We start from the raw sequence: 15,829 nt of genomic DNA, 5'->3' as shown, positions 1-15,829 counted from the left end.
GGCTTCTACAATCAGGTTCTAGAAGACTTTAGGAATCTAGATGAAAAGGGCCCCATATCCAATCTGACGAGACAAGAACAACAAGCGATCAAAAGTCTGAAGAATAACACCCTAATCATTGTGAAACCAGCAGATAAGGGGGGAGGAATCGTAGTGATGAACAAAGTGGATTATATCACAGAAGCAGAGAGGATATTAAAGGACACCGAATATTACGGTATCCTAGATCAAGATCCCACTGAGAATTACAAAAATGAACTAAAAAACCTAGTGATGGACGCCCTGGAAGAAGGAATCCTCAACAAATCAGAAAAAGACTTCATACTCATACAAGATCCAACCGTAGCTCATTTTTATCATTTACCAAAAATCCACAAATCCATCATCAATCCACCAGGCAGACCAATTATAGCTGGCATAAATTCAGTATCATCACATCTGTCAGAACTAATAGATCATCATCTACAACAAATGGTAAGAGAGCTGCCCTCTTTCCTAAAAGATTCCACACAACTACTCAGAGAACTAACAGAGATATCCTGGGCAACCGACTACAAGTGGCTAACCCTGGACGTGTCTGCCCTTTACTCCAACATACACCATAAAATCGGCATAAAAGCAGTTTGGTATTTCCTGATGATGAACGAAAAGATCCCATATAAACAAAAAATCTTCCTCATTGAAGGCATTCAGTTCATATTAACCCACAATTATTTTACTTTCATGGATACCATATATATACAGAAACGGGGAACAGCTATGGGATCGAGCATGGCTCCCAGCTACGCAAATTTGACAATGGGCCTCCTGGAACGTCTACTAATTGAGCAAGAAAATTCTTTTACACCGAACATTGTATACTATAGAAGATATATAGATGATCTGATCCTGATTTGGAGAGGTGACACAACTTCAATCGACAATTTTGTCAATTATCTAAATAACAATGATTGGGGAATTTCTTTCACCTCAAACTACGACGAGAAAAAGATTGCATATTTAGATGTAACCCTATTCACAGAAAATGATAAAATAAAATCCATGAATCACTTCAAATCGGTGGATTCTAATGCATACATCAACTATAAGAGCAATCACCATAAGCCATGGAAAAATAATATTCCGTTTGGGCAATTCTTAAGGATTCGCAAGAATTGTACAGACTTAAAATCTTTTGACACACAAGCAAAAATACTCACAAATAAATTCAAAGAAAAAAACTTTCCGACAAGACTAATCACAGCTGCTAGAAAAAGAGCGAGGAATGCAGAGAGACCGTCACTTCTAGTGGAAAAAGAAAAAACGACAGATACAAAAAAGATCCAGAACCAAACTAACTTCATCACGAAGTTTTCCAACAACCACACATCTGTGAGAAAGATCCTAAAAAAACACTGGCCATTATTAAAAGACGATCCATATCTCAGGAAGAAAATAGATGAGGAACCACACTGCATTTTCAGAAGGGCAAAAACCCTGAAAAATGAATTAGCCCCAAGCAAAATGAAGAACAACAAGTCAAGAGGGTCTCCCAAACAACAAGAGGACCCAGGAGCCCAAAAATGTAAACAAAAGATGTGCCTATGCTGCCAGATGATGCACAACCACCAAAAGACCTTTGAGTCCACGGTTACAGGTGATATTTATAACATCACACATAGGATGGACTGCTCATCAGACTACATTATTTACCTACTCACATGCGAATGTGGCCTGCAATACATAGGGCGAACCACACAACAACTAAAAGCAAGATGGGGACAGCATCGGCGAAACATTAACAAGGGATTCACCAAACAAGGATTATCAAGACACTGCAAGGAAATACACAATCAGGACCACAAAGGAATAAAAGTCTGCCCAATCGAGCACATACCCCCAGATGTTCAGAACAGGAAGGAAAGACTCAAAGCACGAGAGATGTACTGGGTTTTTAAACTCAGGACTCTGCACCCAGAGGGGCTGAATATCTGCCTTGAGCATAATTTATAATATAATTCTCATACCGGGCTCATCCTCTACCCCCAGATACCCTCTCCACCCTATTTCCCCCTTCCCCATCCCTCTCCTCTTCCTTCCCATCTCCCTCTAAACCCCCCCCCTGTTCCACTCCCCCGCTACCCCCGCCCTCCTGAACCCTTCCCACCCTTCCCCCACCCCTCTTTCTCCTTCCTCCCCCCCCCTCCCCTTCTCCCTCTCCTACCCTCCCCCCCCCCCCCCGCCTTACATTATCCTAGTCCCCCGACAATATTTGGACCAAACACGTATTAGAAAAATGTTTTTTCCTCACCGCCAGAGGAAATAAAATTAGTAACAAGAGCCTAGGATACTAGTAACACAACTAGATCCCTGCTCCTACCAGACACAGGATCTTAGATCTAGTACCTGAACAAAAATCTATCACACTGTTGTTCTGGCTAAGTATATGTGTACTTTTTGTGCACATATTTCTTTGTCCTAATAATGTTTCCAACATATGTAGAATATATGTAGCCGCAAGATTATAGCCACGTTATTATTGTTTCATGCAGTTTTTACTAAAACTAAATAATTACAGATTTAATACTGGTTTTCAACACAGTTCCCTAACTGTCCATGGGATGGCAGCAACACAGTAGGTCCTACAGACCTTAAAGGTTTTTAGAATTAGCATTGGAACAAAAATCTGTTATACTGTCGTTTTGGCTATGTGTCTGTTTGTATATATTAGGGGTGGGACGACGAATCCTGCGAATCCACGAATCCCTCGAATATTAGGAAATATTCGAGATTCGTGGATTCGAATCCCGACGCCATTTTCCACTATACGAATCCGCCGAATCCCGACGCCGCATCGCCGCGCATCCGCCGCTCGCATTCGTCCTCCTCCGACCCCCCCCGCGCCTCCTCCGCTCGCCCCCCCTGCCCGCATAGTTTCCATCCACTCACCTATCGCGGAGCGCAGAGCGGCAGACCTCTCGCCGACTTCCTGGTTCCCCCTAGTGACCGGCTCTTACAATGACGTCATCAGTAAGAGCCGGTCCGGCCACTAGAGGGAACAAAGAAGTAACGAAGAGGTCTGCCGCTCTGCGCTCCACGGGAAAGGTGAGTAGATTCTTGCAGGGGTGAGCGGAGGAGGCACGGGGGACGGAGGGGGCCGTGGGGGGGTTGGCGGGAGGGCGAGGGATTTCTACCTACCGACCTACCTATCTACCTACCTACCACTATCCCTACCTACCTAAAGGCCGCTATACCTACCTACCTACCTACAGGCCGCTATACCTACCTACCTACAGGCCGCTATACCTACCTACCTACAGGCCCCTATACCTACCTACAGGCCCCTATACCTACCTAAAGGCCCCTATACCTACCTACCTAAAGGCCCCTATACCTACCTACCTACCTAAAGGCCCCTATACCTACCTACCTAAAGGCCCCTATACCTACCTACCTACCTACAGGCCACTATACCTACCTACAGGCCTCAATACCTACCTACCCACCTACCTACAGGCCCCCTATACATACCAACCTACCTAAAGGCACCTATACCTACCTACCTAAAGGCACCTATACCTACCTACAGGCAACTATACCTACCTACAGGCCACTATACCTACCTACCTACCGACCACTATCCTTACCTACCTACCTACAGGCCGCTATACCTACCTACAGGCCGCTATACCCACCTACCTAAAGGCCCCTATACCTACCTAAAGGCCCCCTATACGTACCTACCTACCTACCTAAAGGCCCCTATACCTACCTACCTACCTAAAGGCCCCTATACCTACCTACCTACCTACAGGCCACTATACCTACCTACAGGCCTCAATGCCTACCTACCTACAGGCCCCCTATACGTACCTACCTACCTAAAGGCACCTATACCTACCTATACCTGCCTACCTACATACCTACCTATACTTAAGGCCCTATACCCTGCTACCTATACTGAAGGTCCCTTTACCTACCTACCTACCTACCTAAAGGCCCCTATACCTACCTACCTATACTTAAGGCCCTATACCCTGCTACCTATACTGAAGGTCCCTTTACCTACCTACCTACCTACACTGAAGGCACATGTACCTTACTACCTATACTGAAGGCCCCTATACCTAGCTACCTACCTATACTGAAGGCACATATACCCTGCTACCTATACTGAAGGCACATATACCCTGCTACCTATACTGAAGGCCCATATTCCCTGACACCTATACTGAAGGACCATATACCCTGCTACCTATACTGAAGGCCCATATACCCTGCTACCTATACTGAAGGCCCATATACCTTGCTACCTATACTGTCTGCAAGCCCCTATACCTTGCTACCTATACTGAAAGCTACCAATATTGAAGGCACCTATACCTAGCTAGCTATACTGAAGGCACCTTTACCTCGCTACCTATGCCTGGGTACCTATACTGCGGGCAACTATACCACGGATCGCACAATTTTTATGTGCAGGATTCGTTAGATTCGGGATTCGAAAGGTTCGAGATATTCGAGAACCTTTTTAGATTCGGATCCGGATTCGGATTCGAAGAAATTGTGGATTCGTCCCGTCCCTAGTATATATGTATTATTGTAGACATATTTCTAGGTCCAATAATGTCTCGAACTATAGGGAATATATGTAATCATAAAACTACAACCTCCTTACTAAAGTTTTCATGCTATCTTTATTCAAGCTACCTTATCACAAGATAATGTACCGACTTATCACTCAGTTTTCTGATTGCCCATGGGATGGCAGTAACATGGTAGATCAGACAGAGCCCACGCGTCCTGTGTTTATATTATCTCTTAGAGCGAAGAGTTCCACAAATTGTTCTTATACTTCCACAGGCGCTTCTAGTCTGTGTGTTGAATTGCTTCCCCCCCCCATATATATTTTTTCCTCTAGTGTCCCATTGCCCCCCTCGCCTCAATTGCCAGGCATGCCATAGACCAACATGGCGGTTTCTGATCTTAGCGCATGCGCCACCTCCAGCCCTGACGTAGAGCCTCACATCCAGCAGCCCCGTCCACTCTCGCCTGAATCCGTCCCCCAGCCGTCACACCTATCGGCTTGAGGCACGGACTCCGACCACGCCCCCTACCATATCCGATAGGCTTCCACACTACCCACGCCCCCCGCCTGGCCATCTACACTTCCGCAATCTACGATATTTACATTTCCATCAGCAGAGCCCTCGGCTTGGCGCTCTGGCACTCCAGACTCCACCTGAAGGTAAGAGAGCCTCTACAAACGTACTCAGGGTCCCCATCTAGACCCCACAGCCTCCGCGGACCACTCTAGACACCTCTTTACCACCCTATAGATCCTCACATAGAGACCTATACGGAAACCACTAGCAGAGGACATATTAGTCTGGTCTCTATTTACCTTCCCTATTCACCCCACACCCCTCCCGGGTCCCCCACACATTTACTAGGATCCTGTATATCCACAGGTACTCAAACGACAACCCCCAGTTGGACCCTTTTTAATATATAACTGAATATATTAGTTATGTATCAATTTACCATGGATATGGATCCCAATTATACACACACCCTCGTCTATCTACTACCATCCACCCCACCGGTTATAGCAATTTAACATCAATCTCTTTCTAGCTATTTCCACTACTTGTGTCCTTTTTATATATGCATAACTGCCATGACTAAGGGCTGGGCCCTATAGATCCTAATGGTTCCTGGTTATAACCTCTATATATCTATTACTATATGTCTGTATGTATATCTTATGTCTTATGTGCTTCTATTGATTTTATATAAGCATAACTGCCATTACTAAGGGCTGGGCCCCATAGATCCTAATAGTTCATGGTTATAACCTCTATATATTTTATTATTACTACATATCTGTATGTATATGTTTGATGTGCTTCTATTGATTTTATTTATTTGTTTTTTTTAAAAAAGCACCTGTCATTGACCTGAGGAAGCGGCTTGGACCGCGAAACGCGTTGTCTATTGTGCTAGATAAACCTTCTTAACCCTTTACCAAGTGGAGTCTCTTTGTATAAAGAGAACACCTTACACACTACACGGACGCCTCCTATCCCCTTCGGAAAACGATCTTGTACTTCCCCACTCGTGGGGTTCTTCGTGACTTATGAGAAGCGAAGCCTTTTTCAAAGGAGCAGCGACCAGCAACCAACGATCATAAAGACCGAGTGGGGACGGGACTTCCCTACACGTCTATACAAGTGGTTGCCTCTAAGCAACCTATACTTGTGAGTATATTTACTCTTATTTTAATCTCCTTATCTGAGGATAATACACCATAAGGGCTCCTGGTACCCCTGCGGGTTTTTTCTTTTCTTTTCTCTATACTGACCAGATCATATTGCCCGCAAGAGGCAGGTTAGGGGCTGATTGATGGGTGGCAGTGACAGGGGGTGATTGATGGGTGATTGACAGGTGATTGATGGGTGATTGACAGGTGATTGACAGGTGATCAGTGGGTTATTACAGGGAAGAACAGATGTAAATATTGCACTGGCGAATTGATAAGGGGGGGTCTGAGGGCAATCTGAGCGTGTAGGCGGGTGATTGGGTGCCCGCAAGGGGCAGATTAGGGTCTGATCTGATGGGTAACAGTGACAGGTGGTGATAGGGGGTGATTGATGGGTGATTGATGGGTAATTAGTGGGTGTTTAGGGTAGAGAACAGATGTAAACACTGCACTTGGGAGGTGATCTGACGTCGGATCTGCGGGCGATCTATTGGTGTGGGTGGGTGATCATATTGCCCGCAAGGGGCAGGTTAGGGGCTGATTGATGGGTGGCAGTGACAGTGGGGGATTGATGGGTGGCAGTGACAGGGGGTGATTGATGGGTGATTGACAGGTGATTGACAGGTGATCAGTGGGTTATTACAGGGAAGAACAGATGTAAATATTGCACTGGCGAATTAATAAGGGGGGGTCTGAGGGCAATCTTAGCGTGTAGGCGGGTGATTGGGTGGCCGCAAGGGGCAGATTAGGGTCTGATCTGATGGGTAACAGTAACAGGTGGTGATAGGGGGTGATTGATGGGTGATTGATGGGTAATTAGTGGGTGTTTAGGGTAGAGAACAGATGTAAGCACTGCACTTGGGAGGTGATCTGACGTCGGATCTGCGGGCGATCTATTGGTGTGGGTGGGTGATCATATTGCCCACAAGGGGCAGGTTAGGGGCTGATTGATGGATGGCAGTGACAGGGGGTGATTGATGGGTGGCAGTGACAGGGGGTGTTTGATGGGTGATTGACAGGTGATTGACAGGTGATCAGTGGGTTATTACAGGGAAGAACAGATGTAAATATTGCACTGATGAATTAATAAGGGGGGGTCTGAGGGCAATCTGAGCGTGTAGGCGGGTGATTGGGTGCCCGCAAGGGGCAGATTAGGGTCTGATCTGATGGGTAACAATGACAGGTGGTGATAGGGGTTGATTGATGGGTGATTGATGGGTAATTAGTGGGTGTTTAGGGTAGAGAACAGATGTAAACACTGCACTTAGGAGGTGATCTGACGTCGGATCTGCGGGCGATCTATTGGTGTGGGTGAGTGATCAGATTGCCCGCAAGGGGCAGGTTAGGGGCTGATTGATGGGTGGCAGTGACAGGGGGTGATTGATGGGTGGCAGTGACAGGGGGTAATTGATGGGTGATTGACAGGTGATTGACAGGTGATCAGTGGGTTATTACAGGGAAGAACAGATGTAAATATTGCACTGGCGAATTGATAAGGGGGGGTCTGAGGGCAATCTGAGCGTGTAGGCGGGTGATTGGGTGCCCGCAAGGGGCAGATTAGGGTCTGATCTGATGGGTAACAGTGACAGGTGGTGATAGGGGGTGATTGATGGATGATTGATGGGTAATTAGTGGGTGTTTAGGGTAGAGAACAGATGTAAACACTGCACTTGGGAGGTGATCTGACGTCGGATCTGCGGGCGATCTATTGGTGTGGGTGGGTGATCATATTGCCCGCAAGGGGCAGGTTAGGGGCTGATTTATGGGTGGCAGTGACAGGGGGTGATTGATGGGTGATTGATGGGTGATTGACAGGTGATTGACAGGTGATCAGGGGGATAGATGCATACAGTACACACGGGGGGGGGGGGTCTGGGGAGAATCTGAGGGGTGGGGGGTGATCAGGAGGGAGCAGGGGGCAGTTTAGGGCATAAAAAAATAGCGTTGACAGATAGTGACAGGGAGTGATTGATGGGTGATTAGGGGGGTTATTGGGTGCGAACAGGGGTCTGGGGGGTGGGCAGGGGGGGTGTCTGAGGGGTGCTGTGGGCGATCAGGGGGCAGGGGGGGGAAATCAGTGTGCTTGGGTGGCTGCAGCCTGCCCTGGTGGTCCCTCGGACACTGGGACCACCAGGGCAGGAGGCAGCCTGTATAATACACATTGTATACATTACAAAGTGTATTATACACTTTGTATGCGGCGATCCGGGTGCTAGTAACCCGCCGGCGCTTCCAAACGGCCGGCGGGTTACAGCGCGAGGGGGGTGGAGCCAGTCGCCGGCGGCCGGTCGTGTCATGAATGACGCGATCGCGCTGCCCATGCCCGTACAAGGACCGCCGCCTCTGTGCATGTGGCAGTCCTTGCGGGATCCACTTTCCGGCCGCCCCTGTGCAGTGGGCGGTCGGTAAGTGGTTAAGCATGCTTTGTGAAGTCAAGTGAATGAAGCAATAAATTATTGTCAGTAGTGCCAAGAATTTCCACTGTCTTGTTATTGCTGCTTTGTTAGAAATGTAACACATTCAGACAAAAATTTGCTTGCTGTTTCAAAGTCAAGCTTTTCAAATCTTTTAACTACTAGCCGACTGCGTCACGCCGACGGGTGTGACTGCGGCGGATTTAACGGCGTAAAGTCCTGGGGCGGGGATTTGTAGGATATTACATGTGCCAATGCATGTGCATCTCCACTTGGATGACGGAGCGATCGCCGCTAGCAGACCGTTAGATGGCAAAACCACCGTCTATTTAGTCTGTACAGCACTGCGATCTACGGCAGCTTTGCACTGGGGACAGCCGTGTGACATGGCTGTCCCATTGGGAGACACTAAAGCGGTCCGCTGTCATAGGCTTAGCTTATCACAGCCCCATCGTACTGATTGGCTGGTGGGGGGAGAGAGGGAGGGCGGGTTAGAAAGATAATAAAAAAAAATGGGTTATATATTTAAAAAACATTAAAATAAATATTTATAAAAAAATAAACATACTGGGAGCAATCACAGTCCACCAACAGAAAGCTCTGTTGGTGGGCAGAAAAGGGAAGGGGTCACTTGTGTGCTGAGTGGTATGGCCCCGCAGCGAGGCCTTAAAGTTGCAGTGGCCTATTTTGTAAAAATTGGCCTGGTCACTAGGGGGTTTAAGCCCATGGTCCTTAAGGGGTTAAAGAAAAAAGAGTCATAGCTCACAATGTCATATGGTTTTGTGTTGGGTTTTTCATATTGTAAGGCCTGGCAGATCTCTTGCCTTCCTTCAGTCTTATAACTCTATTTAATATCACGCTTTTCACCCATATGCCAAGCCCCCACTTGAACGGGAGACCAGTATGCCTACCCGACAATGAATACCCCACAGGACTTTAGCGTGTAAGGTATAGCAGGAGACATTGGCAGCGCTTCCAAACAGAGGCTGCACCCGAATTGACTACCTGCAATAGATGTGCAGAGCTCCACAATGTGGACTAAAATACACAACTTGCATTCAAAACAGGTACAGCAAAGGAGGACATTAGCTTCAGTATAAATAATATGTGCACAAATTATTCCCTACTAGACTTCCCCATGGCAATGACGGGTCCTCTCGGGGAAGACCTACCACTAGTCTAACAATAAAAACATGATTTTTTTTCCTATTTGTATTTTTGTACTTATGTCAATAAAGATGTTTTGATACTTTTGTACCACAAGAACTGAGAGACTTCGTACTTTATATATCTGGTCCTTTCTATGAATACAATACAGAGACTGAGGCCAGGAAGACAAGAAGACACGAATACTATCAGAGCCCACTAAACATGGTAAACATTACTGAATGATATCAGGAAATAGTGCAGGATGCACGTGTGGAGGAGACAACACAGATCACAGCAAAATAGTAGACTAGAGACAGGGAGCAAGGTCGCCAAGAGCCACCGCAGCTCTTTGCTTCAAATAACCTCTACAATAAACAAGACCAAAATGGTTGCTCAGTGCGACCGCAGCTCTGAGCTTCTGTTGTCTGCCAAACTGAATAAGACAAGGACTGACAGACAGACAGACAGGAAGAAATGTTTGCCAATCTAATCCCTACCGCAGTGATGGCAAACATCCACATAGGCACAAACAAGACAGAACAAGAAGGAGCATGACTAATAGCAACCGCTGCTATAGTCACAGCCACAGGGACAGGACCAGCAGGAGCGCTAGCCAATTACTACAAATTCCAAAACAGGTTAATGTCAATCACTTAATCCTGTCTATGATTGAAGACTGCAAGCTGATTGCAGATGGATAGGACACGTATTACAATGTGCATGCAACATTTTGCAGCAACATGAGTGCAGGAAATTCAGCACTATCTGGCTGCAGCTCAGCTGCAACAAACCATAGTTGGATTCATGACAGCATCCTTAACTGCTCTGAACTGCAGAGTGAATGCAGATGGCAATGACACTTACTGTGAATGCAAGCAAAACTATGCAACTGTATGCATGAAAATAAATCAGAACTAGTGCCTGATTAATATCTGTAATCTGCAATGTGGACCAGTGGAAGGATGAGGTATCACACTTGTGAGGTAATGCTTCTGCTATCTTAGTCATCCATGATGTGATTGAGAGTGAGTACATCAGCTGAAAAAGCACAACAATAGCACCAATAAGATATCACCACCAATCCCTCCTTTGTCTGCAAAGCATAGCCAGAAGGATAATTCACTGGTCCAGTGGACAAAAAAGTGGATGCAAGTGCTATTCAGGAACACAAGTTAAACTAACATGTTTCACTTAAAAACAGAGCTTTGTCAGAGGACAAATATTGTTGTGAACAGTGGATAAACATAAATACATTAGCCCCACCAGTAAAATAGCGAAACACGTCACACACGCATGTAGCTATGCTTTGCAGATCCAGGACAGTTTGGTGGTGATATTTTATTGGTGTTATTTTTGTACTTTTACAGCCGACTCACTCAATGACGTCTTGTCGAACTAAGGAGGAGGAATAGTAGGAGCATTACCTTAGAGGTGTGCTATCTCATATTTCCACTGGTCCACATTGCATGTTACATATATTAATACTATAACACCATATGATTGCTCATGATTTTAACCCAATAGTACTCTCTCCTGCCCCTTGATGGGAACGTGCTATATTTCTAAAATTACCTTGACATTATTATACTATGATAATAAATTGTGACATGATTTAATATATTTCAAATATTTTAAATGAAATATCATGCAATATGAACAAATATGACCTTTTTCTATTTTTTTTTTTTTATTTTAGCACTGCTTGGGCCTCTTTCACCTGCTGCATGATTTCAGCTGTCACGACACTCAACACTTACACCAAAACAGTTCTGGAGTTCAGAAGAAACCAAAAGGCTTTTGAGTACAGTTTAAAAGAGCAGACCTGCATTTTGAATCGTAGACAAAAGAGCTTCTACAGAGACAAGCCTATACAGTCTGTGTCAGGAGATATGGACTTCTATTCAGAACTTCATCAGAAAGTTTTCCTAATGAATCATTCAGTGGATCTTAAAGATGCGGATGAGTCAATGGAAGAGGAGCAATGTTAGAACATCACAATTAAAAATCTGCAATTGAATACAAAGATTAATAACTACAGCAGAATTAACTTAGTTTATTCAAGAATTATTATTGTTTAGTATTTGACTGACATCTTCTGCAGCACTTTTAGTATAAATAGTCTTGTATATGTGCAAGCAATGATCAGCATGGCTGGCTGACTAGTACAGTAGAACTTTTTATTCATGGGTAGAGTGGAGGAGATTATAATTTCTGGTTAGTACACAGTTCCTGTGTTCCAGACTGAGGGGCGTTCCTAATTCCCTGTTGTTGATGACACAAGAGTGAGATAAGACACAAGATTGTCATATTACTGCCACAAACATGAATCAATTTTATTGGAATTCGACGTGAAAGACCAATACAAAGTGGTGTACACGTGAGAAGTGGAATGAAAAGTATACATGATTCCAAACATGTTTTACAAATCAATAACTGCAAAGTGGGGTGTGCGTAATTATTCAGCCCCCTGAGTCAATACTTTGTAGAACCACCTTTTGCTGCAATTACGGCTGCCAGTCTTTTAGGGTATGTATCTACCAGATTTGCACATCTAGAGACTGAAATCCTTGCCCATTCTTCTTTGCAAAACAGCTCCAGCTCATTCAGATTAGATGGACAGAGTTTGTGAACAGCAAGTAACGATTGGTGTCAGCACACAGGGAGAATCTGATTATTGATGATCTGCAGAATCATCAACAATACAGATGTATACCTGATTATGGATGATCTGCAGAATCACCAATAATACAAGTATGACTAACCTCTGGACACCTAATGAAGTGTAAGTGTTTGGTGCAACTGAAGGCTATCTCCCGTGGGGCGGGAGACACAGATAACTTCGGCCAAAGACCACCTGAGGAGCAGGTGGCCCTCGGCTGTGCAGGGACTATCTCCTTAAGAGAGGAGATAGAGATAATCTGGCAGCCAGTGATTCCCTGGTAAACTGGTAATCAGACTGTACTGCAGCCAGGGGACTCCTATGGGATAGAGGCCATTGGCTGCACTGCAGGAAGGACTCTCAGAGGAGCAAGAGGTCATTACAGCTAACTGACACTTGGTGGAATAGTGTCACGTCACGGGTAGTACAGACAGACTGAACACTCAAGGGATGAGTGACAGCCAGAAGGGTCGGGAAGGCCAGGTCAGTAACACACGAGCAGATAAGGTACAAAGACAGAAGGCTGATTCGGTAACCGGGTACAGGCAAGGTTGGCAACTGGTAGGCAGATAGGCACAGGTACCGAATCAGAAAGCAAGAGAGAGGTCGACAGAGAAAATGGTCATAACAGATATAAAGCACAATCCTAGTCTGGGGTGTGAGGTCCTTGGTCTCGACACCCGGGAACTAGCCTAAGGAATAACACAGTACCCTATACTTGGGTGTGAGATCCTTGGTCTCAACACCCTGGAACAGGTCTAAAGTATAACACAGCAATGACACAGTAATCCTAAGCTTGGGTGTGAGGTCCTTGGTCTCAACACCCCGGAACTGGTCTAAAGTATAACATAGCAATGACACAGTAATCCTAAGCTTTGGTGTGAGGTCCTTGGTCTCAACACCCCGGAACTGGTCTAAGGTATAACACAGCAATGACACAGTAATCCTAAGCTTGGGTGTGAGGTCCTTGGTCTCAACACCCTGGAACTGATCTAAAGTATAACACAGTAAATAACAAGAGCGTAATCTGGCTATGTGTGAATTCCCAGGTCCACCTGGTTCTAACACACTGTAGGATCTGACGGAGGTCTGAGTGCTCACACGTAAGTATTCGCAACGGCAGACAACCAGCAACTGACAAGCAAGATCTATATATACCACAGCGCTCCTCAGCGCCGCCCCCAGCCACTCAGCCAATCAGGAGTTCCGCTGGAATCAGCTGATCGTCCTGATCAGCTGATACCTCTCCTGCTGGCATAAAGGTCCTGTCTTCTAGCGCGCGCGCACGCGTAGCTCTCCATCTGTGTGCACTAGAAGGTCCAGGCAAACCAGACGCATGCTGCTGTGCGGAAACCGCCGGTCTGAACGCGGAGACAGCCGCCCCGCCCCCAGACCGCGCGGCGGCATCTCCGCTATTCATTACAGTAACCCCCCCGAGGAGTGGACTCCGGACACTTCCCACCCGGCTTCCCAGGATGTGAGTCATGAAATTCTTTCTTTAATTCTTCCGCGTGCATGCGACAATCTGGCACCCAAGTTCTTTCCTCCACACCATATCCTTTCCAGTGGACCAGATACTGCACAGAATTTTGCACTAAGCGAGAGTCCAGAATCTTTTCAATCTCATATTCAGGTTTGTCATCAACAAACACGGGGGGGGGGGGGGGATCCACGTGCACTGCCGGCTTCAACAGAGACACATGGAATGATCTCACACCTCTCATGCTGGCTGGGAGATCAATCGCATAAGTGACATTATTAATCTTTCTGGTCACTGGGAATGGTCCTATGAATCTAGGACCCAGTTTGGGTGACAGTTGCTTCAGGGCCAATTGCCGAGTGGATACCCATACCATGTCTCCCGGAGAAAACTTCCACTCTACAGACTGCCTTTTGTTTGCCTGTTTTTTCTGGGTCTGGAAAGCTTTCCCCAAGTTCCTTAACCATTCCCCAAATCTCCCTCAAAGCTCTCTGCCAATCCTCAAAGGCTGGGAATGGTGTAGACGCCACAGGTAATGGGGCAAACTTGGGTGATCTTCCCGACACTACCTGAAATGGGGAAAATCCTGAAGAGGAACTTTTCAGGTTGTTGTGCTCAAATTCCGCAAATGGCAAAAATTTTACCCAATCGGACTGAGCATCTGCGACATAACATCTGAGAAATTGCTCCAGGGACTGGTTAACTCTCTCAGTCTGGCCATTGGTCTGTGGGTGGTAGCCTGATGAAAATGCAAGGTCCATATCCAGCTGATGGCAAAAAGCTTTCCAAAACTTTGATACAAATTGGACTCCCCGATCTGACACTGCATTTTCTGGAATGCCATGCAGCCGGTAAACGTGCTGGATGAAGAGATCAGCCAATTCCTGGGCCGAGGGGAGTCCTTTTAATGGAACAAAATGAGCCATCTTACTGAATCTGTCTACTACCACTCAAATGACTGTCTTGCCCTCAGACCTGGGGAGTTCTCCTACAAAATTCATGGACAGATGAGTCCATGGTTCACTTGGCACTGGTAAGGATTGTAAAGTACCCACAGGTGCCTGACGAGAAGGTTTACTCCTAGCACACACTGCACATGCCCTCACAAACTCCTTACAATCTGTTGCTAATGTAGGCCACCAAGCACATCTGGCCAGTAAATCCTGAGTTCTGGTGGCCCCGGTTGCCTATATCGTAGTTTTTCTCTGTGGGTGAAAACCTACGAGAGAAGTAGGTGCATGGGTGCCACCCCAACCTCTGAGGCATCAACCTCCACGATAAAGGGGAAGGTGACATCCACATGTCTTAAAATGGGTGCAGAACAGAACAGTTTTTTCAGTGTAGAGAAAGCAGAATGTGCCTCTGCTGACCAGTGGTAAGTATCAGCACCTTTCTTGGTGAGACTGGTGAGAGGCGAGTCCACTGAGGAGTACCCCTTTATAAATCTCCTGTAGTAGTTGGCAAAGCCCAAAAATCTTTGGAGTGCCTTCAATCCCACAGGCTTAGGCCACTCCAAAACAGCAGAGACTTTTCCAGGATCCATGGAGAGGCCAGACGTAGAGATAATGTACCCCAAGAAGGTAACGGAGGTTACTTCGAAGAGACATTTTTCCAATTTAGCGTAAAGCAAATTCTGTCTTAACTTCCCTAACACAAACTTAACATGTTTTCGATGTTCCAACAGATTGGAAGAGAAGATCTGTATATCGTCCAGCTATACTAAGACGAACTTCCCTAACACCTCCCTGAATACCTCATTAATCAACTCCTGGATGACAGCCAGGGCGTTACACAACCCGAAGGGCATCACCAGATAATCGTAGTGCCCGTCGGGTGTGTTGAAGGTCGTCTTCCATTCGTCACCATCTCTAATTCGAACTAGGTTG

At 46.1% G+C, this 15,829-nt stretch overlaps 1 protein-coding gene across 2 annotated transcripts in view; it reads left to right on the top strand.

Annotated features, from left to right (window-relative positions):
- Positions 1–12,092, top strand: part of GSG1 (germ cell associated 1) — a 987,297-nt gene extending 975,205 nt beyond the window's left edge. For both annotated transcript variants that reach the window (XM_068240243.1, XM_068240244.1), the window contains exon 6: positions 11,501–12,092. In XM_068240243.1, coding sequence (XP_068096344.1) covers positions 11,501–11,792 — 292 coding nt within the window. In that variant the 3' untranslated portion in view covers positions 11,793–12,092. The remainder of the gene's footprint in view (positions 1–11,500) is intronic.
- The last annotated feature ends 3,737 nt before the right edge of the window (positions 12,093–15,829 follow it).

The sequence above is a fragment of the Hyperolius riggenbachi genome, chromosome 6 (genome assembly GCF_040937935.1).
Source record: "Hyperolius riggenbachi isolate aHypRig1 chromosome 6, aHypRig1.pri, whole genome shotgun sequence".
In the NCBI taxonomy this organism is placed as follows: Eukaryota; Metazoa; Chordata; class Amphibia; order Anura; family Hyperoliidae; genus Hyperolius; species Hyperolius riggenbachi.
The sequence above is the reverse complement of the archived record's forward strand: the minus strand, read 5'-3'. Positions and strand labels throughout refer to the sequence as shown.